General features: G+C 40.9%; 1 protein-coding gene across 1 annotated transcript in view; it reads left to right on the forward strand.

Moving 5' to 3' along the window:
- The window catches only part of ARFGEF3 (ARFGEF family member 3), a 400,722-nt gene that overhangs the window by 20,183 nt on the left and 356,625 nt on the right, over window positions 1-23,914 (forward strand). The window contains exons 2-4 of the mRNA XM_053710627.1: window positions 5,028-5,079; window positions 11,446-11,527; window positions 13,594-13,725. Of these exons, the coding sequence (XP_053566602.1) occupies window positions 5,028-5,079; window positions 11,446-11,527; window positions 13,594-13,725 (266 nt within the window). The remainder of the gene's footprint in view (window positions 1-5,027; window positions 5,080-11,445; window positions 11,528-13,593; window positions 13,726-23,914) is intronic.

Consider the following 23,914-nt stretch of genomic DNA (forward strand, 5'->3'; position numbering starts at 1 on the left):
AATTAAGAAAATTCAAAAGAGGAATATTTTGTGATGTGAAAATAATATAAAATTCAAATTTCACTCTACAATTTATCTACTACCATTTTAAGTGTTATTGGAAATCACACTCTCCTTCATTAAAGTTAAGTAGTTGCAACAAATTGTACTTGGAGCCCTTTGTATGCTCTTATTACTTTGCAGAATCTCATCACAGCAGAATGTCTTCACACACAAAAATAAAAAATAAATGAGGCTGCAACCAAAGTAAGTTCTGATTGGAAATTTCTTTGCTCTCTTGTTATAGAAGTAACTACATAATATCCTTGATTTTGCCTCTTTCCCACAAAGCTTAAAATATAAAAGGTTTATGACTTTTTCCAATAAAAGTTATGTTTTAGTTTCCTTTATGTATTTTGTCATTAAAGGGACAGGAAACCCAAACAATTTTTCTTTCATTATTCAGATAGAGTAAACAATTTCAAAGACCTTTCCAATTTATATCTATCTAATTTGTTTGGTTCTCTTTTTATCCTTTCTTGAAAAGTATGCCTAGGTAGGCTTAGATACTGCTGATTGGTGGCCGCACATATACGCCTCTTGTCACTGTCTTTTAACTAGCTCACAGTAGTGCATTACTGCTCCTTTAACAAAGGATAGCAGAATAATGAACCACATTAGATTGTAGAAGTAATCTGGAAAGTTGTTTAAATTGTATGATCTATGTGAATCATGAAAGAAAGATTTGGGGTTTCATGTTCCTTTAAAGAGATAGTCAAGCCAAAATTATACTCTCATGATTCAGATAGAGCAGACAATTTTAAGTAATTTCTAATTTACTCCTATTATCAATATTTCTTTGTTCTCTTGGTATCTTTATTTGAAAAAGCAAGAATGTAAGCTTAGGAGTCTGCCCATTTTTGGTTCAGAACCTGGGCAGCACTTGCTGATTAGTGGCTACATTTAGACACCAATCAGCTTTAAGTTTCTAAACTGATGGATTACATATTATGCATGTATCTCTTATAAGACATTGCTGATAATTCTTCTCTGGTTAGTAATTTTGCTTTCTGCAATAGAGGCAAAGCATATTGATTGTTATTGATCATCTAGGCAATTATGCATTGTCCAGTTGTTCCTTAGGCTACTGTGATGGTGGAGAATCCTGGAATGATCCTTTAGGAATTTTCAGGTGTTTTGACATACATCAGATGAGTGATAGGGAAGCATGCAATAATCCTGTACCTTGTCTGGACCTTCCATATTTAGGAAGTTCTATCTTATAATCTTATTTGGTTATCATCTATGTTTCACACATATGTTGAAGAAAATGTTCCATCTATGCTGTTCGAGTGTTTTGACAACTCTTTTGTATGAACCAGTCATACTTTCAACCCTCTTTATGGAAATGCTCATTAATTGCAGACAAGTCATTTAGTAATCACACTTTAGAGGGGGTCAAGCTTCCTTTTAGCATCCTTCATTAATGATGAACATGATTATGGGTTTTGAGTAGCAGTGATGACGAAGGTAAGTTTTGAAGCTCAAGAGCAATTTATTTATTAGAAGAAGTTATTTACACTTCACTCTGCAAGACACATAGGGCATTATAAGCAATAAGGTCTCCTCTTACATCCATGACACTTCTACAACAACAGTAAGTATAAAGTAAGCTTATTGCTTTCCAAAATAGTGATCTTTAAACACCTAATTCGGGTAATTAAAGGGACACTGAACCCAAACTTTTTCTTTTGTGATTCAGATAGAGCATGCAATTTTAACCAACTTTCTAATTTACTCCTATTAGCAATTTGTCTTCGTTCTCTTGATATCTTAGATGCCTTCTTTTTCAATTAAAGTTTTTTTTTATATTCAGAACTCTGGACAGCACTTTTTTATTGGTGGATGAATTTATCCACCAATCAGCAAGGACAACCCAGGTTGTTCACCAAAAATGGGCCGGCATCTAAACTTACATTCTTGCATTTCAAATAAAGATACCAAGAGAATAAAGAAAATTTGATAACAGGAGTAAATTAGAAAGTTGCTTAAAATGTCATGCTCTATCTGAATCACGAAAGAAAAATTTTGGGTTCAGTGTCCCTTTAATGATGTGTACATATAGGACTGGAAAAAACATCACTAAGGTTTACCAGTCAGGGGGGAAAAAAGTTACTAAACCCCTCAAATATAGTAAAATACTTAATCGTTCGCTAACATTTCTTCCTTGTCAGGAACTAGTGGATTTTTCTAGCCCAACTTCCATTATTCCCGGTCTACTAAGAAATTGTAGAGGACAAACAATAAATTGGGTGTTACTAGTGTTTTCCTTACAGCAATAAATTGCAGTGATAAGTTTTCCATTATTGCTTTTTTTGAAGATACTAACCTTTAATGTTGCAAGATTGTCATATGTTTTTATAAGGTTGTTCTAGACCATTATAACCTCATATTTAAATACATTTTAGAAGGACATGATCTGGTTGAAAGCTGACAGTTATTTTAAACTTCAGATTGATTTTAATTTTATTTGATATATTTTAAACTTATCTTCTTTTGATCTTTTTTTTTTTTTTTAAACATTTCCTTTAGTTTGATTTTTATCTAGCTTCCTTATTTAATTTTTGATTTACTTGATGCATAGTTTCAGGCATTGACGGGCCAAGATTATATATATATATATATATATATATATATATATATATATATATATATATATATATATATATATTGTATATGCAGCCACCAATCAGCAGCTCGAACCTAGATTCTTTGCTGCTCCTGAGCTTTCCTAGATAAACATTTCTGCAAAGGATAACAAGAGAAGGAAGCAAATTAAATAATAGAAGTAAATTGGAAAGTTGTACTCTGTATACAATTTTAAACAACTTTCTGATATACTTCTATTATTTAATTTGCATTAAAGAAAAAATTGGGGTTTCATGTCGCTTTAACTAACACTCAAGGACTTTAAAAAAAGAAAACTGGACATTTATGTGTCCAGTATTTTTCTAAAGATTTTACTGGACAGCCTACTAAAATACTGGACAGTCCAGTTGAATACTGGACACCTGGCAACACCATTTATGTTCAGAAAGGGCTTAAAAGGGGATTGTATAGAAGTGGGCATTTTAAAATGTATTACTTATATATCTATTTTTGTTTAATGACTACAAAAATAAATATGCCTCTGCTTAATAATCCAAAAGCTTATCAGACAGTATGGCTGTGGGTGTTGAGATTCTAGCCAATGGGCAATAAATATGTGCCAGTTAACTTTCTCATTATACAGATCACCTGCCCATACAGCATGTGGGTGGTTATCTCTGAGACTCATGTGATCTCTCTGTTGGTGTTTTACATTTTAGTTTTCTGCTATTTATAACATGATGACAGAATTTTGCATTTCTGTAGCAATTATCATTTTGTAGCAGACAATAGACTGGAGAAACCACAAAATATATTGGCTAAAAAAGGCTGCTCCCAGGTGGTAACTCGCAAGCTACTGAGCTGTTGTTTGTTCCTGGTACAGCACTTCTCTTTCTGTATATATTTGAATTATCACCCTTGGGAAGTCTCCCTAAGGTTGATGGGGAATCCAGACGTGGACTCCTTGCCCAATGTGCTTAGAGGAATATGGCTGCATCTCACTGACAAGGCTAAAACGATTGTCTGGGGTTGCCATGTTCCATGCTCAGAGGAGGATTGCTTAGTACATCAGGATTGGACTGACCTTACTCGGCGGGATCAGACTGATATACTATGGGTAAGTTCTTCTCTGTGAAAAACACAATTGGGCTAAAAGAGGCTGCTATAGGTGGTAACTCGCCATAGAACAAGCTACTGAGCTGTTTTCGTACCTGGTAGAACGCTTATCTTTCTGTATTGAACAAAATATATTGCGCCTCACGTGCATAATTTGCGTGTTTACTCATTCCACTGGATAAAAGTTTGCCACCTCTGTGCAGCATTCAGAGGGGATTTATTCACATCATATTAGGTAAAATATGTGAGTGGGGCATACAAAAAATAAATAAAAAATTGTCTTTAGATATATCAGTGTTTTTGTTTCACATCTTGTTTGATACATCAGTACTTTGTGACACATCTAGTTAACTGCTAACAATTAGCATTACAAAAACAATAATACATTTTTATGAAAAAAAAAAGAGGCCTGAGTAAGCTTGTTTCTACTGGACGTGTGTGTGGGGGGGGGGGTCACCCACCATCTTTCTATGGGTGCTGAAGAGTTGGAATATTCAATTTTCAGCAGTTTGGGGGGGAGGATTTGTATCCTGTGATGTTATTTCCAAACAAGAACATTTTATTGTAATGTGCCAATAGGGAGAACAGACCATGTTAGTCACTGAGAGAACCAAAGAGGCAGCTGTCTTGTGTAATGGGAAAGTACCACACTTTTCTTGATATGTTTTAATTTAAAAGTAAACCACTTTGTCATGTAAACTCAAATATTTCAATAAAGCTTGCATTTCAAAAAAGGTAAACCACTTAAAGGGACATAAACCCAAACTTTTTCTTTCATGATTCAAATAGAGCTTACAAGTTTAAACAAATTTGCAGTGTACTTCTATTATCAAATTTTCTTCATTTTCTTGTTTTCCTTTGTTGAAAAGTAGGGCAGGGATGTAAGCTCAGGAGTGTGCATGTGTCTGCAGCCCTATATGGCAGCAATTTTGCAACAGTGTTATACATTAGTAAGAGCACTAGATGGCAGCACTATTTCTGGTCATGTAGTGCTTCAGGCATGCGCACACTACCTACCTAGAAATCTCTTTAACAAAGAATAACATGAGAAAGAAGCAAATTTGATAACAGAAATAAATTGGAAGCTTTTTTTAAAATTGTATTCTCTATCTGAATAATGAAAGAAAAATTGTGTTTCATGCCCCTTTTAATATTTTTTCAAGTCTTTCACGCATAGACAAACATATTCACCCACATTATCCTTTTCCCTTCTGATGTGTGGTTGGATATTGTAGTATAATAGCTGTAATTAATTCAATTATTTTTTTTATTTTTTTTCCCAGAAATCCTGGACACTCCAGAGGGTGTAACAAAAATCACTCCTTACCAGCTAAGGTAAGAAAGCATGTAGCTAAATTGTAACATTTCAAAGACATTCATTCACACAATCCAAAGTTACATACGGCTGAAAAATAGGGGAACATAAAAGTGCAAAAAGAAAATGCTGCGAGATGTTAGAGCATTTTATTATTATATTAATGCTTGAAAATAAATGTGTTTAACCCCTGCATATGTTTATGTTTGTTTCAAAAGTTGGATCAAACTTGGATTGTTTAATTTGGTTGTAAGCCTTTTCAATTCATTTCTAAGTCTATTTAAAATTAAAACAGACTTTTTTCTATTATCTAATTTGATGTTTTTTCTCGGTATCCTTTATTGAAAAACATACAATGGTAGGCTCAGAAGAAGCAATGTACCACTGGGAGCTAGCTGCTGATTGGTGGTTGCACATATATGCCTCCTTGTCATTGAATTACCTGGTGTTGATATAGCTCACAGTAGTGCATTTCTACTCCCTTAACCCCTTCACCCAAATGCACGTATATATAGTTTGTGCGTTACTTTAGCTATCGTGACGTACAATCTATATATACGTCTAATCTTCAGGAAGCTTCAGCAGTCTCGGCTGTTAAGTTACAGTCCAGACATCTGCCTGCATATGGAACCAGAGCGCGATCGGGGCTCCGGTTCAATATGAGGGCAGATGCTTGATAGTTACAGATGGTGTGTGTCACCGTCTGTAACGATTATCTGCTGGTGCCGGCGGGAGGTGTGGGAGGGAATCTGGGAGGTGGGTGGTCCCGAATGAAGCAAATTTAATAATAGAAATTGGAAAAGTTGTCATGAAAGATAAATGTTATGTTTTATGTCCCTTCAAGTCCTAACTATAGCAAGTCAGAAGGAGAACAGTGTGTATTACTTTAGATATGCATTTTGTTTATAGCATGACTTTGACTGAATTGCATTTAGACAATAGCCCTTTTGGAGATGTTTAAATGCAATGAGGGTAAAGCCTAGACCTGAAATGATTCAGCAGCAGAGGTTCAAGATGATAGAAATGTGGCTATAAAAATAATTGTGGTTATAAAAGCAGTTCCAGAGTTCTTACATAATGTCTTTTTGCATTAAGTTATTGCTTTCTTCTGCAAAACATTCATTGATTTGTATTAGACCTGTATCATTCCTACTAACAAAGTGCCATTAAGATCCTTTGGGCGTTTGAGGTTGATTTAAAAATCATGCATGATCTGCATTTGGTTTGCGTTAGGTGAGAGAGTATTTTTAAGATCACTAAATGTCTACCTTTATAGTTTAAAAGAAGGGGGGAAAAACCCATAAAGGGCCTAGAAGTGATATTTTACCTTTATCTCTTCCACTGCAAAACAAATTGTTTTAGGAAAAAATAAAACTTTTTGCATTGTTTATGCTTCTAGTGTAGCTTTGTTTTTTTTAAAGAAAGGTTTGGTCCATGCAGCCAATGGTAAGCTGCCTCACATACGTCCCAACTATCATGGATTTTATGGGATTGTCACAGGTTGGGAGGTTTTCCCAGAGTCCCTTCAGCAGCTTCCTTTGTAAGGGTGAATGCCCCAGTTTCCAGGAACCCTCCACAGGCTCTGACCACAAGATGACCATCTCTGCCCAATACACCATCCCACCCATAGCACACATGTGGTTCCGCCCCTCCTGCTTTGTCCCCACCCACCAAACACCAGTGAGCTACTGCCCACAAGTGCCACTCTCCTCCCTGTCATTAAAAGTGTCTGCAAAATATTGGGAGATGTACCTTACATTGTCTGCACAAGCCAAAACGTTCTTGAGAAAAAAGAGAAAAAAACTGTTTGGGGGGGGGGGGGGGTAATGTTAATAGAAAACTACAGAGATAAGTTTGGATTTTATTTAAAGAAATAACAAAATAAGCCAAAAGGTTTTTATTGATCGGAATCTTAAAATTAGACTTTCTTTTTCCTTTAAACCTTTTGATAAACGGTATATAAATTTACATATTCATACATACTTACTGGTACATAGTATTGAAGCCATAGTTCAAATTCATTTTAATAAAAACATCAGAAATAAATAAATCTGTATTGCAAATATCTACATACAAAAAAATGTTTTAAACCATTTAAAACTGTACCTTTGATAGCAACATTTTTATATTTTTATAGTCATGAGATCCCTTTAAAAAAATAAAAAAATATCTCTTAATGTGCGTTATCTTTACTCCTTACCTTTGTCAATATAGGGAAATACATAAATGAACCCCCGTCATATATCTAGTAATCTAGCATGTAACAAGGCCAGGTTTCTGAATTCCTCAGAATGCACCCATTGAATTCCCTCTTTAAGTTTGCATTCTATGTTGAATACTGTTTTCTTTCATACGGGTGGTGAGAGTCCACTATCCATTACTCATGGGAATTACTCTTATCTACCACTAGGAGGAGGCAAAGATTCCCAAGCCCCAAGATCTCTATAAACCCCCTCCCACCTCACACAAACCTCAGTTTTTACTTTGCCTCCGTTGGAGGTGGTTGAAGAATGAAGATGTGCATGTGATCTTCAGAGAAAGGGGTTTTCTACTGTATATTTAGGCCCGGTTTTTCCTCAGAGTACAGTGCTTGCCAGAGAGATGTATTTCGGGTATGGTTTATGATTCTATGGTTTCAGCTTGTGGGAAATCTTTCATAAACCTTCTGTAATAGGTCGCATGGACATGTCTTCTGTCTCCCTTTATGGATCTACAATATCCTCCTATTCCATAACATTTGCTGGTATGTTTCAGTACTGGTTTGGCTGTCTGCTACTTGATTGCTAATGGATGAGTGCCTATTGATGAGTATGTATATGTATATATATATTTATTTATTTTTTATTTTATTTTTTAAAAACATGTAGGCACTCATTTAGATATATTATGGGCACTTTTTTGTTTTTTATTTTTATATATGGCCCTGGGACAGATCTTTCACTATTCCCTTGCTTTTGCGCAAAGCGGTTTTGATAGCACGCTTAGTTTTTCATGTGTTGGGATTGTGTACATCTGGTTTACGCTCATCGGGTTAGCGCACGTCCCTTAGGAGCTGCAGGGCCTGTCGGGTTAGCGCACATCCATTTTAGTTTTCCTGCGCGTTGGTGTACATACGTCGGGTTAGCGCACATTTGCTCGGTTATGCACGCATTAAGTTTTTGGAGCACTCAATCTCATTTAAACTGTCAGTTGTATGGCGCACATTCAGAGGTAATGTTGTTTTATTCTATTCTTGTCCTTTTCAGCTCCACTTAGCATGCATTGTTCCTGTCAAATCTACTTAGGTGGCTGTAATGGTTTCCATTCCTCAATTGCCTTTTTAAGCGGTTTTATACTGTTTATTACATTGCTTTGCCATATGCTATAATGTAGCAGCAGGATTTTGTCCCTAAATCTTCCCAAGAAACTGAGTCTCCTAAACGCCTTTCAACCATTATTAGGTGTGCTTATTGTAAAAAGCAGAAGTGCCCTCTTCAGCTCATTTATGAGGCTCATGTTTAGATTTTTTAATGCATACACACCAATCTAATGCTGTTTCTTTGGGTATTAATGCGCCTGCTCTTTGTTCATTACAGATTAATGCAGAAGTAGTGCCTCCTGCCATAAAAACTTTTATCAAGGCTGCAGTCTCTGAGGTGGTGGCTGCTCTCCCGCCTTTAAATAAGCATAAATGGTCAGTTTAGATTTTACCTTTTATAAGTGATATATGTCCTGAGCCCAATGATACTGTTGTATTTTCAGATGGTGAAGTTTGCGGGGATGAGGATTCCTCATCTGAAGTTGAACCTGGTTTTTCCTCTTTTTTTGTTTAAAGTTGATTGCTTTAGGGGTTAAAGAATCTAAAGCTTCTGATGATAAACGTTGTAATAATTTAAATTCCGTTTTTAGGACTGTTTTTAATCTCCCTGAGGTTTTCCCTGTGCCTGATGCTGTCTCTGACATGATTGCTAGGGAATGGTCTAAGACACAAGTGTCTTTTAATCCTTCTGCAAGGTTTGAAAAGTTATATTCTTTACCTGCTGCTAATCTAGAGTTATGGGAAGCAGTTTCCAAGGTGGATGAGGCTATTTCCACTCAGGCTAATTGTACTACTATTCCTTTGGAAGAAAGTACTTCTTTTAATGACCCTTTAGACAGAAAGTTAGAATCTTTTCATAGAAGGGCCTTTTTTTATATGCTGGTTATATTCCCATACCAGCTATTTATATTGATGATATGGCTGCTGCTTATACTAAATGGTTGTCTAGTCTTTCAGAGCAGTTTTCTGATGACCCTGTTAGTTCAAATCCATTGGTTGTACTTCAGAGTGCGAGTTCTTTTATTTGAGATGCTGTATTTGATATTATGATGTTTAATGTCAAAAGCATGTCTTTAGCAATTCTTGCCTAGAGGGCCTTATGTCTTAAATCCTAGTCTGCTGATATGGTTTCTAAATCTAGATTATTGTCTATTTTTCCTTTCAGGGAACAGAAAACAGACTCATCTGTTCAAAAGCCAGGTTCCTCTGGTTCAGTCTGGAGACCTAATGCTAACTGGAACAAGCCTAAGAAGGAAAATCCGCTCCTTCTTCTAAAACTGCATGAAGGTGTGGCCCCTGATCCAGGAGTGGCTTGGTTGTTGTCTGTCCCAGATCCCTGGGTTTAGAATGTTGTTTCTCAGGGATATCGAATTGGATTCAGAACAAGAGAGAGAGGTTTTTTTCTGTCAAATTTTCCAAGGAATCCTGTAAAAGCTCAAGCTTTTTTTCAGTCTGTCTCAGATCTGGAAGTGATTGTTCCAGTCACGTTGCAGGATCAGTAGATGGGATTTTATTCAAATCTCTTCATTGTTCCAAAGAAGGAAGGCTATTTCAGACCAGTTCTGGATCTAAAAACTCTGAAAAAATCTGTAAGGATTCCATCTTTCAGAATAGAAACTCAGGCCTATTCTGCCTTTTGTTCAGCAAGGTCAGTTCATGTCCGCAGTAGATGTACAGGATGCTTACCTTCATGTTCCAATTCACAGAGAACATTACCAGTTTCTGAGGTTTGCTTTTCTGGACAAGAACTTTCAGTTTGTTGCTCTTCCATTTGGTCTGACTACAGCTTCAAGAATATTTTCTAAAGTTCTGGGTGCCCTTTTGTCTGTAATCAGAATTCTTGGGGTGCCGCCCCACTCCTTTCAGCTGTTGCTAAGGCGGCTTGTTGTTTGGTGTCTCATATGCCTGCGGCACTGTGATGACATCATTAATGCCTTTTGCTGAATCCTGCTTTGCCTGCTGACCAACCCTTTTGTCTTTCTATTCTATATATTATATATAATATATTCTTATTGGCCATAATGATTTAATTATGATTTAAAGGGACATGAAACCCACAATTGTTCTTTCATGATTCAGACAGAGCAGGCAATTTTAAACAACTTTTTACTTCTATTATCAAATTTTCTTCATTTTCTTGGTATCTGTTGTTGAAAAGCAGGAACATAATCCTTAGGAGCCGACCCATTTCTGGAGCACTATATGTCAGCAGTTATGCAAGAATGTTATCCATTTGCAAGAGCACTAGATGGCAGCAGTATTTACTGCCATGTAGTGCTCCAGATGCCTACCTAGGTATCTCTTCAACATAGAATTTTATGGGAACAAAGCAAATTTGATAATACAAGTAAATTGTAAACATTTTTATAATTGTGTGCTCTGTCTGAATCACAAAAGAAAATGTAGGGTTTCATATCCCTTTAAGTTCAAATTCAGCAGGCTTGGTCAATTAAAATATAACAGGCTTCCTTGAGACTACACACACTGGTCCTTAAATATTCTTTCTTTCTTTCTCTCTTTCTCTCTCCATTTTGTTGAAATGTGCTGCAGCTGCAAATTTCTGTAAAACTGTACCTCAGAGACACAAAGTACAATTATCATTTGTAAAGTGACAACCCGGACACTTTATTGATGAAATCCAACAGGCTTGGTAAACAAAAGGCAAATGTGAGTTAAAAGCCCCACAGAAGATGTGTTTTGTTCATAGATTTGGACTTTGTAACTGCTAATCTGTGTACTATGTATGTGAAAACACACTGATTTTTCTTAAATCTGGCATAAGTAGATCTTTGTGACAAATTTTATATAAAAAAAGTAGATCACAACTCATTAAAGTCCAGGCACCCCTGGTGTAATGATACATTTGTTGGTTTATATACAGTATTTATGCACACAATATTGTTTTACATTTTAGTCAATATCAGATTGCTTGTGAAATTAATTTTTATATTTAAACTATCAAGATAATACGTCCCCTTAATACATTCATGAAAAATAATTGTACATGGTTGATAATAGATAAATGAAATACATTGCAGACTTACTAAACAGTTTCTGGTAATTTTTTATTTATGTGGTTTGTTTGCAGAGAGAAATGTCTTTTGCCCCTTCAACTTGCTTTGGAGTCAAAGAATGTGAAGCTGGCTCAACATGCCTTGGCAGGAATGCAGGTGAAGATGGGACTTTAATTTAACATATCACATTTGGTACCTCCCAGATATAATACTCCTGTATTTTTTTTCTCTCCTCAAACTGCAAAAAACTGCTGGTCCTGAGCAGGAAATAGTCGGTGAGCCAATAGTTGGCAGCAGTTGCAAGATCTAGTCCAGTCACCAGCTGCATTCAGCTCAGGAGCTGTAATGTTTTTGGCAACTGAGTGGGACATTACCTAGGTGTTTTACCTGTTTGCAGGTTACATAGCAAGTATTGAAAATGTTACATGCTTTAACAAGAACATTGGAAGGCCATGTAGGAGTAGGCTGCAATAGTTAATATATGATAAAATGTGTGAATGAATTAGTATTTTTTAGTTTCTTTAGTAAGGAAAGGGTCAATACTGGAAATGTTGCGTAGGAGTGCACGGCATGATTTGATAAGTGCTGGTATATGTGGTCTAGATGTGAGTTTAGAGTCGGTTGTGACACCAAGACAGCGGACATGGGATGAGGTGTTGAGAATAGAGTTCCCTACAGTAAGAGACATGTCAGGTGTGGCATGTCTAGGAGAGGGGGATAAGAAGCTGCTCAGTTTTAGACAGTTTGAGTTGGAGGTAGTGTGAAGACATCCAAGAGGAAATTGCATAGAGACAGTTGGTAATCTGATTGAGTAAAGAGGGAGAGATATCAGGAGAGGAACTATAGATTTGCCTCTCATCAGCAGTGGTACTGGAACCTAAATGAGGATATAAGTTTTCCATGGGAGGATGTATAGATAGAAAAAAGCAAGGGGCCCAAGACAGAGTCTTGTGGTACTTCTACTGAGAGAGGCAAAGGATCAGAAGATATGCTCTTAAAAGAAAACTCTAAATGAGTGGTTTGAGAGCTAGTAAGTGACAGGACAGGGCTGTGTCTCAGATCCCAAATTAATCTAGGATTTGTAAGAGGAGAGGATGGTCAACTGTGTTGAAAGCAGCAGAGAGATCCAGAAGAATAATTAAGGAGTAGTGTCCCTTTGCTTTAGCTGATAGCAAATCATTTGTTATGTTTGTGAGAGAAGTTTATGTTGAGGGTTTAGGGTTGAAACCAGATTGGAAGGGATCAAGTAAGGAGTTAGCTGAGAGAAATTGATTTAGGTCATTATAGACTTATTGTTCCAATAATTTGTAGGCAAAGGAAAGTAAGGAGACGGACAATCGTTAGAAAGGGATGGAGGGGTCAAGTGAGGGTTTTTTAGTATTGGTGTGATTAACGCATGCTTGAATGTATCAAAAAATATGCCAGTGATGAGAGACTGGATAAAAAGATGAGCTAGAGCAGCGGTTAATGAAGCAGAAAGAGAGGGAAGAAGCCGTGAATGAATGGGATCCAGTGTACAGGTTGTGAGATGAGAAGAAGATAGGAAATTCTTGGCTGGTGTGCATGTCCAATACTCATCCATCTACTTTGCCTGGGCCTTTTATTGTACAGTTTAGCAAAACATGATTATCTTTTTTTTTTTTTGTCAAATCTGGCAAAAGTCTATAAGGCCTTAAAGGAGCAGTAAACCTAAAAAAACTATCATGCATGTAAAACGGCACTATTTAACGATGTTAAAATATTTTATCATGAGAGAAAGCTGTTTATTTTGATGTTGCATGTGTACCAATATTCTGTGGGATAGTAGCTCACTGACTGACAAGTAAAACAACCACTGTTTTTTTTGATGGACAGTGAGTCTCCTCACAAATACAAAAGCATTTTTTTGCGCCATACAGAAACATAATACATTATAATCAATACATTACAACATGCATTTCCTGCTACATTAAGTTTAAAACCTTTTTTGAGAATTAAAAAAAAGATTTTCATAGATTTTTGTGTATAATGTCCTTTTAAGATAGGCAAATATATCCTAGAAAGTAATAAATGTATTTTTACATAATAATTGTATTTCTTCCCATTGGTGGGTTGCATTTAAAAATAAAACCATTAAACTGTCCAAGGTCTCCTGGTACTGCAGCTCTAGCATTTTATTTATACATCAGCAGAATTAATGTCCTCACAGCTGACGCATTGTTTTTTTTTCTGGTTTATTATAGAAGCTACTGGCTGATGACAGATTTGTATCCGTGGAAACAGACACTGATGAGCGACAGTTGCTTAACCAGATGCTAAATTCTGTTAAAGTGACTCCATCTCTCCACGAAGATCTCCAGGTTGAAGTTATGAAGGTTTGTGATTTCTGAGAACGATACAATAACATTAGTATGAATGGTTATGCAGTAGTTTAGGTAGAATGTCTGACCAGTTTCATTTCAGCTACTAAGTAGTAGTTCAAAATGCTGGTAATTATTTCAAATTACTAAAACTGCATGAAAGACTTCCTGTATCTTTCACTTTGGTGCTTTGGTGTTAATAGGTAAATAAAAAATACCCAGATGAATCATTGATACTTGATATACCAATATGTTGCTTATTGTATACAATGAAAGAGGAGATTTTAAAAAAAAACGTACCTGGAAAATTCCTGAAAGGAAATGTTGTTGGGAGTGCAGGAGTTTGTTTTCTCTTGTTAAGTGTATCCAGTCCACGGATCATCCATTACTTGTGGGATATTCTCCTTCCCAACAGGAAGTTGCAAGAGGATCACCCACAGCAGAGCTGCTATATAGCTCCTCCCCTCACTGCCATATCCAGTCATTCTCTTGCAACTCTCAACTAAGATGGAGGTCGTAAGAGGACTGTGGTGTTTTATACTTAGTTTATTTCTTCAATCAAAAGTTTGTTATTTTTAAATGGTACCGGAGTGTACTGTTTATCTCAGGCAGTATTTAGAAGAAGAATCTGCCTGCGTTTTCTATGATCCTAGCAGAAGTAACTAAGATCCTTTGCTGTTCTCACATATTCTGAGGAGTGAGGTAACTTCAGAGGGGGAATAGCGTGCAGGTTTTCCTGCAATAAGGTATGTGCAGTTAAAATATTTTTCTAGGGATGGAATTTGCTAGAAAATGCTGCTGATACCGAAGTAATGTAAGTAAAGCCTTAAATGCAGTGATAGCGACTGGTATCAGGCCTATTAATAGAGATACATACTCTTATAAAAGTGTATTTTAAAATGTTTGCTGGCATGTTTAATCGTTTTTTACATATGTTTGGTGATAAAACTTATTGGGGCCTAGTTTTTTCCACATGGCTGGCTTGAATTTTGCCTAGAAACAGTTCCCTGAGGCTTCCCACTGTTGTAATATGAGTGGGAGGGGCCTATTTTGGCATTTTTTTGCACAGCAAAAATTACAGACACAGACATCCAGCTTCTTCCTGCATGATCCAGGACTTCTCTGGAGGGCTCAAAAGGCTTCAAAAGTCGTATTGAGGGAGGTAAAAAGCCACAGTAGAGCTGTGGCAGTTGTTGTGACTGTTTAAAAAACGTTTTTGTCATTTGTTATTCCGTTTTTGGTATTAAGGGGTTAATCATCCATTTGCAAGTGAGTGCAATGCTCTGCTAATTTATTACATACACTGTAAAAATTTCGTTAGTGTAACTGCATTTTTTCACTGTTATTTCAAAATTTGGGAAAATTTGTGTTTCTTAAAGGCGCAGTAACGTTTTTTATATTGCTTGTAAACTTGTTTTAAAGTGTTATAAACATGTCTGACACAGAGGAACCTACTTGCTCATTATGTTTGAAAACCATGGTGGAGCCCCATAGGAGAATGTGTACTAAATGTATTGATTTCACCTTAAACAGTAAAGATCAGTCTTTATCTATAAAAGAATTATCACCAGAGGGTTCTGTCGAGGGGGAAGTTATGCCGACTAACTCTCCCCACGTGTCAGACCCTTGGCCTCCCGCTCAGGGGACGCACGCTAATATGGCGCCAATTACATCAGGGCCGCCCATAGCGATTACCTTGCAGGGCATGGCTGCAATCATGAATAATACCCTGTCAGAGGTATTATCTAGATTGCCTGAATTAAGAGGCAAGCGCGATAGCTCTGGGGTTAGGAGAGATACAGAGCGCGCAAATGCTGTTAGAGCCATGTCTGATACTGTGTCACAGTATGCAGAACATGAGGACGGAGAGCTTCAGTCTGTGGGTGACATTTCTGACTCGGGGAAACCTGATTCAGAGATTTCTAATTTTAAATTTAAGCTTGAGAACCTCCGTGTATTGCTTGGGGAGGTATTAGCTGCTCTGAATGACTGTAAACACAGTTGCAATTCCAGAGAAATTGTGTAGGCTGGATAGTTACTATGCGGTGCCGGTGTGTACTGACGTTTTTCCTATACCTAAAAGGCTTACAGAAATTATTAGCAAGGAGTGGGATAGACCCGGTGTGCCCTTTTCCCCACCTCCTATATTTAGGAAAATGTTTCCAATAGATGCCACTACACAGGACTTATGGCAGACGGTCCCTAAGGTGGAGGGAGCAGTTTCTACTTTAGCAAAGCGTACCACTATCCCGGTTGAGGACAGTTGTGCTTTTTCAGATCCAATGGATAAAAAATTGGAGGGTTACCTTAAGAAAATGTTTATTCAACAAGGTTTTATTTTACAGCCCCTTGCATGCATTGCGCCTGTCACTGCTGCGGCGGCATTCTGGTTTGAGGCCTTGGAAGAGGCCATCCAAACAGCTCCATTGAATGAAATTATTGACAAGCTTAGAATGCTTATGCTAGCTAACTCATTTGTTTCTGATGCCATTGTTCATTTGACTAAACTAACGGCTAAGAATTCCGGATTCGCCATCCAGGCGCGTAGGGCGCTATGGCTTAAATCCTGGTCAGCTGACGTGACTTCAAAGTCTAAATTACTCAACATTCCTTTCAAGGGGCAGACCTTATTCGGGCCTGGCTTGAAGGAAATTATTGCTGACATTACTGGAGGCAAGGGTCATACCCTTCCTCAGGACAGGGCCAAATCAAAGGCCAAACAGTCTAATTTTCGTGCCTTTCGAAATTTCAAGGCAGGAGCAGCATCAACTTCCTCCGCTTCAAAACAAGAGGGAACTATTGCTCATTCCAGACAGGCCTGGAAACCTAACCAGTCCTGGAACAAGGGCAAGCAGGCCAGGAAGCCTGCTGCTGCCCCCAAGACAGCATGAAGGAACGGCCCCCTATCCGGAAACGGATCTAGTGGGGGGCAGACTTTCTCTCTTCGCCCAGGCATGGGCAAGAGATGTTCAGGATCCCTGGGCGTTGGAGATCATATCTCAGGGATATCTTCTGGACTTCAAAGCTTCTCCTCCACAAGGGAGATTTCATCTTTCAAGGTTATCATCAAACCAGATAAAGAAAGAGGCATTCCTAAGCTGTGTGCAAGACCTCCTAGTAATGGGAGTGATCCATCCAGTTCCGCGGACGGAACAAGGACAGGGATTTTATTCAAATCTGTTTGTGGTTCCCAAGAAAGAGGGAACCTTCAGACCAATCTTGGATCTAAAGATCTTAAACAAATTCCTCAGAGTTCCATCATTCAAAATGGAAACTATTCGGACCATCCTACCCATGATCCAAGAGGGTCAGTACATGACCACAGTGGACTTAAAGGATGCCTACCTTCACATACCGATTCACAAAGATCATCATCGGTTCCTAAGGTTTGCCTTTCTAGACAGGCATTACCAATTTGTAGCTCTTCCCTTCGGGTTGGCCACTGCCCTGAGAATTTTTACAAAGGTTCTGGGCTCACTTCTGGCGGTTCTAAGACCGTGAGGCATAGCGGTGGCTCCGTATCTAGACGACATCCTGATACAGGCGTCAAGCTTTCAAATTGCCAAGTCTCATACAGAGATAGTTCTGGCATTTCTGAGGTCGCATGGGGGGAAAGTGAACGTGGAAAAGAGTTCTCTATCACCACTCACAAGAGTCTCCTTCCTAGGGACTCTTATAGATTCTGTAGAGATGAAAATTTACCTGACGGAGTCCAGGTTATCAAAACTTCTAAATGCTTGCCGTGTCCTTCATTCCATTCCAAGCCCGTCAGTGGCTCAGTGCATGGAAGTAATCGGCTTAATGGTAGCGGCAATGGACATAGTGCCAATTGCGCGTCTGCATCTCAGACAGCTGCAATTATGCATGCTAAGTCAGTGGAATGGGGATTACTCAGAGACCAGAGATTCTCTTCTCTGGTGGCTTTCTCGGGTCCATCTGTCCAAGGGTATGACCTTTCGCAGGCCAGATTGGACGATTGTAACAACAGATGCCAGCCTTCTAGGTTGGGGCGCAGTCTGGAACTCCCTGAAGGCTCAGGGATCGTGGACTCAGGAGGAGAAACTCCTCCCAATAAATATTCTGGAGTTAAGAGCAATATTCAATGCTCTTCTAGCTTGGCCTCAGCAACACTGAGGTTCACCAGATTTCAGTCGGACAACATCACAACTGTGGCTTACATCAACCATCAAGGGGGAACCAGGAGTTCCCTAGCGATGTTAGAAGTCTCAAAGATAATTCGCTGGGCAGAGTCTCACTCTTGCCACCTGTCAGCGATCCACATCCCAGGCGTAGAGAACTGGGAGGCGGATTTTCTAAGTCGTCAGACTTTTCATCCGGGGGAGTGGGAACTCCATCCGGAGGTGTTTGCTCAACTGGTCCATCGTTGGGGCAAACCAGAACTGGATCTCATGGCGTCTCGCCAGAACGCCAAGCTTCCTTGTTACGGATCCAGGTCCAGGGACCCGGGAGCAACGCTGATAGATGCTCTAGCAGCTCCTTGGTTCTTCAACCTGGCCTATGTGTTTCCACCATTTCCTCTGCTCCCTCGACTGATTGCCAAAATCAAACAGGAGAGAGCATCGGTGATTCTGATAGCGCCTGCGTGGCCACGCAGGACCTGGTATGCAGACCTAGTGGACTTGTCATCTCTTCCACCATGGACTCTGCCTCTGAGGCAGGACCTTCTAATACAAGGTCCTTTCAATCATCCAAATCTACTTTCTCTGAGACTGACTGCATGGAGATTGAACGCTTGATTCTATCAAGGCGTGGCTTCTCCGAGTCAGTCATTGATACCTTAATACAGGCTCGGAAGCCTGTCACCAGGAATATCTACCATAAGATATGGCGTAAATATCTTTATTGGTGTGAATCCAAGAGTTACTCATGGAGTAAGGTTAGGATTCCTAGGATATTGTCCTTTCTCCAAGAGGGTTTGGACAAAGGCTTATCAGCTAGTTCTTTAAAAGGACAGATCTCTGCTCTGTCTATTCTTTTGCACAAGCGTCTGGCAGAAGTTCCAGACGTCCAGGCATTTTGTCAGGCTTTGGTTAGGATTAAGCCTGTGTTTAAAACTGTTGCTCCCCCCGTGGAGCTTAAACTTGGTTCTTAAAGTTCTTCAGGGAGTTCCGTTTGAACCCCTTCATTCCATTGATATTAAACTTTTATCTTGGAAAGTTCTGTTTTTGATGGCTATTTCCTCGGCTCGAAGAGTCTCTGAGTTATCTGCCTTACATTGTGATTCTCCTTATCTGATTTTTCATTCAGACAAGGTAGTTCTGCGTACCAAACCTGGGTTTTTACCTAAGGTGGTTTCTAACAGGAATATCAATCAAGAGATTGTTGTTCCATCATTGTGTCCTAATCCTTCTTCAAAGAAGGAACGTCTTTTGCATAATCTGGACGTAGTCCGTGCCTTGAAGTTTTACTTACAGGCTACTAAATATTTTCGTCAAACATCTGCCCTTTTTGTCGTTTACTCTGGACAGAGGAGAAGTCAAAAAGCTTCGGCAACCTCTCTCTCCTTTTGGCTTCGGAGCATAATACGCTTAGCCTATGAGACTGCTGTACAGCAGCCCCCTGAAAGGATTACAGCTCATTCTACTAGAGCTGTGGCTTCCACCTGGGCCTTTAAAAATGAGGCCTCTGTTGAACAGATTTGCGAGGCTGCGACTTGGTCTTCGCTTCACACCTTTTAAAAATTTTACAAATTTGACACTTTTGCTTCTTCGGAGGCTGTTTTTGGGAGAAAGGTTCTACAGGCAGTGGTTCCTTCCGTTTAAGTTCCTGCCTTGTCCCTCCCATAATCCGTGTACTTTAGCTTTGGTATTGGTATCCCACAAGTAATGGATGATCCGTGGACTGGATACACTTAACAAGAGAAAACATAATTTATGCTTACCTGATAAATTTATTTCTCTTGTAGTGTATCCAGTCCACGGCCCGCCCTGTCCTTTTAAGGCAGGTTTAAATTTTAATTAAACTACAGTCACCACTGCACCCTATGGTTTCTCCTTTCTCGTCTTGTTTCGGTCGAATGACTGGATATGGCAGTGAGGGGAGGAGCTATATAGCAGCTCTGCTGTGGGTGATCCTCTTGCAACTTCCTGTTGGGAAGGAGAATATCCCACAAGTAATGGATGATCCGTGGACTGGATACACTACAAGAGAAATAAATTTATCAGGTAAGCATAAATTATGTTTTTTCCCACCTTTAATTCCTCATTTACTTGAAACCTTTTATCTTATTGAAAGATTATTAAAAAGATCATTATTGTTAAAAAAAAAAAAATGTCTTCTCTCTCTAGTCAATGTTGTTTTTTGAGATTGTCAAAGTCAAAGCCTCTCATGTGAATTGTCCTCATATCAACTATAGATTTACTGTGGGCACAATTGCTGATAATCCAGACCTAGGTTCTTGACTCACTTCATGGAAGCACAAATTTATAAGACACTGAAAAGCTCCAAAGGCTGCAGTAGCAATTTTACAACACTTCTTAGTGATACTGGCCAGGCTGTCATAGACTTCAAAGCAGCCCTTACCAGCAGCTGAAGAATTCATGTTTGCTGCCCCATTGATGACCATAAACTCTATTTCAACAGGTGTGCCAGCATATTCTTAAATGCTGATAATATGTGACCCCAGCATTAAAAGGGAAAAGACCCTAGATGCTTTAAGTTACATTTCCAGTTTGCCTTGCATATGATTTGTTTGCAGCAGTTCCAGTACTTCCCTACTATAGAGAACAAGGCACCTCCAGCAGTGACCAGCGTGTTGTGGTGCTCTCCGTGACTCTGTCAGTACCACCACTTTCCTTCCCATGTAAAACAACCCTGTGCTGTGTGCGCAGATGTTGATTTATCCCATATCCCTTCCATTACTACTTCACTCTAAGCCACCTTAGTCTATGCTACCTACCATGACTGAGGAGGTAGTGCTGCTTTGCTTCTGTATTGCGGTGTCACTGGTAGTATTGGAGCTGTTATGAGTGGTGGTAGGAGTAGCACATGTAGGGGAGGAAATTGTCCTAGAGTTGTAGTAGCAGACCTTCTGCTGCAGATTTCATATGGCACTAGGAGATAGAGTACAATAAGTTGATGGGTTTGTTAACTCCACTCTGTTGTGAAGCGCATGGTCTACTCTGTGTTTGCTAAAGGGTACGTTTTTGGGTAATTGAGCAGGAGTTTACTTAATATAACTTTATTTCTCTTAATAAATTGATTACTGTCACGGATACCGGACTGCAAGGGTTAAATCCCTACAACCTCACCCCTGTTGTTTATCAGTGGTTTTGGGCTCCTCAGAGCAACCACAATCTCTGGAAGCTTTTGTTTGCATGGTTTTGTGTTCTAAACTTGTTTAGAGAAGAGCTGGTGAATGACCAGGAAAACCCTCCTAGGCTGGCCGGACTCCTGGAACCGCCAGTCGGCCTCCTCATAACGGACACCCGCCTAACCCCTCTCAGGCTGGCCGGGCTTCTGGAACTCCCGGTCGGCCACAGGACAGCAGGACACCCGCTAACTTTACCCCTGGTCGCTCCAGCAGCCCTTTGCCCCAGAGCTCCGCTCTTTTGGGGATTGGTAGCCCCTAAGGAGTACAAGAGCTGGGGAAATTATCGGAGGGGAGCTCCTTTGAGAACACCCTGGAAGTGCCCCCGCTCCACCGGGATCACCCCGAAACCGCTACCCCTAGGCATTGGAATTCTGTGGGACTATGGCTGCTATGGAGGTGCCAGTCAGTCTGGAGGGGCGGGAATGGCGGGAAAATTGTGGGATTGTCCTTAGTCTTATCAAGATGAGGTGTGTATATAAAAGGAGTGTATCTTTTACAATAAAATCAGTTCCTGTTTCACCTGAATGCTAGTCTGTCTAGTTATTTGGGTGGGATCCTGCTAAAATCACTTTCCTGGGCTACATAGCAGCCTGTTCCAGGCAGAGGAAGGACCCTCTAGCAGAGCTACCTAGTCTGGGTAGCCGGAGTCTGCCACAGGGTGGGACCCTGAGTACTGGTGCTGTCGGGCATCAGGGGTGGCTACAGGCTGTGATCACTTGCCAGCTACATAGCTGCAGTGGGCAGGGAAGAAGCAGGACCCGTTTGGCGGAGCTACCCAGTCGGGGTAGCTGGGGTATCCGTCACATTGGCTGGCATCGGGGGGATCTGCTTCTTTTACAAGGTTCCTGCTGACAGAGGAGAAGCGCCACAGTAGCCGGTAAATATGGAGGCAGGGTTCCTAAGGAGAGTACAAAAGATGCTGACCGGAACGAATGATCCTTTTTCGTAACAGGACGTTCTGGGATGGAGGAACCTTGCCCTCCGAGACCTCTGGGGGGAGGCTCTTCAATAGGAGCGGGATGATGGAAAGGTCCTCCCCACGAATGACCAGAGGTTCCGGGTTCTGTGGACCTTGAGAGTGCCTTTTCTGGGAAAACAGCCAAAGAAGGAATGGCTATCTATTCTACATAGACTAGTCCAGCAAGAGATGTGGGTGGAGGACTGCTACCGGGCCCTCAAATGGCTCGCTATGCAAGCGCAGCCATGGCTGGAGGATGGCTCCCCCACAGAGGGCTTTGGCTTCGGCGGTCCTGGATAACTGTTTGCAAAAAGGACAGAGGACTCACAGTTTGGGAGCGAGACGGACCAGGGTCTGGAGGATATCTCTGGGCTACAAGAGGAACTGCTGGATCTCTTGGAGGAATACTGGCGACTAGACGATCTGGATTTTATAATTGACCAGGAAGAGGCACTGGTCAAGGAATACAAGAGGCTGCTAGATCTCGTTAAGCAGCGTGCCAAGGGTATACAGATTTGGGGTGCAGCCCTCTGGGATTCATGGAGCTCGACCATGGAGGGGTGGCCACAAAGAAAAAAGGAACCAGGGCTGCTGGATCCCGATCAGCAGTCTGGCTCCGAGCTTATGGTCTTGAACAAGGGGGCCACCCTAGCAGAAGCGCTGGCAACAGGGCAGAGAGCCGCCGGCCTCTGCCCAGCACCTGCAACAGCTCCAGGGAGAGGAGGAAGGCGTCCTCTCTCCCCTTACACAGAACCCCTTGCAGGGAGAGATGGATGTCGATAACTCTCCCCAGCGGCAGAACCCCTTCCTGGGAGAGGAGACAGTTGGTCTCTCTGCCCAGCGGCAGAGCCAGGAGCCGGGAGAGGAGACAGTCGGTCTCTCTCCCCAGCGGCAGAGACATCCCCTGGGAGCGGAGGTAGTCGTCCTCCCTCCCCGTAAGCAGAACCCCTCCCTGGGAGAGGAGACAGACGGTCTCTTTCCCCAGCGGCAGAACCATCCCCTGGGAGCAGAGGTAGTCGTCCTCCCTCTCCTTACACAGAACCCCTACCTGGGAGAGGAGACAGTCGGTCTCTCTCCCCAGCGGCAGAGCCAGGTACAGGGAGAGGAGAGAGTCAGTCTCTCTCCCCAGCGGCAGAGCCATCCCCTGGGAGTGGAGGTATTCATCCTCCCTCCCCTTACACAGAACCCCTTGCAGGGAGGGACGGATGTCGATAACTCTCCCCAGCTGCAGAACCCCTTCCCGGGGGAGGAGACAGTTGGTCTCCCTCCCCAGCAGCAGAGCAGTTTCCCATGGAGCGGAGGTTGCACACCTCCCTCACCAGCGGTAGATCTTCTTCTCTGGAGAAGAGACAGACGGTCTCTCCCCTCAGTAGTTTGGCAGGTTCTCTACCCTTTTCTCGTCCCGGAGTATTTCTCTCAGGGGGTACCCGCTCATGCAGTTGGTGCCACAAGTTTGGGCACCGAGTCTTGCCTGCCCCACCAAGTAGCAACCTCAACCGGCACTGGCTTTGTTTGTGGGTGGGTCAGCCGGTACTAAACAGAGTGTCACAGAGAGAGGCAGTGTGGCCATGGAACTTAAGGACACTGAAACTTGTGGGACAGCAATTGTTTGGGAGCCGGCCTTAGCAAACTTGTTTGGGACATTGCATTATGTGACTATCCCTGCACCAGCAGGAACCCCCCAGGATGCCCCAAGCTCAGGAGAGATGGGATAACCTCTCCCAGCAACCGAGAAGTCGAGGGCCACTGTCGGACAGCCCCAGGCTGACCCGTTAAGGGTCTAGCCGGGTCTGCCGAACTGGAGGGGGGGAGATGTCACGGATACCGGGCTGCAAGGGTTAAACCCCTACCCCTTACAACCTCACCCCTGTTGTTTATCAGTGGTTTTGGGCTCCTCAGAGCAACCACAATCT

The sequence above is a fragment of the Bombina bombina genome, chromosome 4, assembly GCF_027579735.1.
Source record: "Bombina bombina isolate aBomBom1 chromosome 4, aBomBom1.pri, whole genome shotgun sequence".
NCBI lineage: Eukaryota > Metazoa > Chordata > Amphibia > Anura > Bombinatoridae > Bombina > Bombina bombina.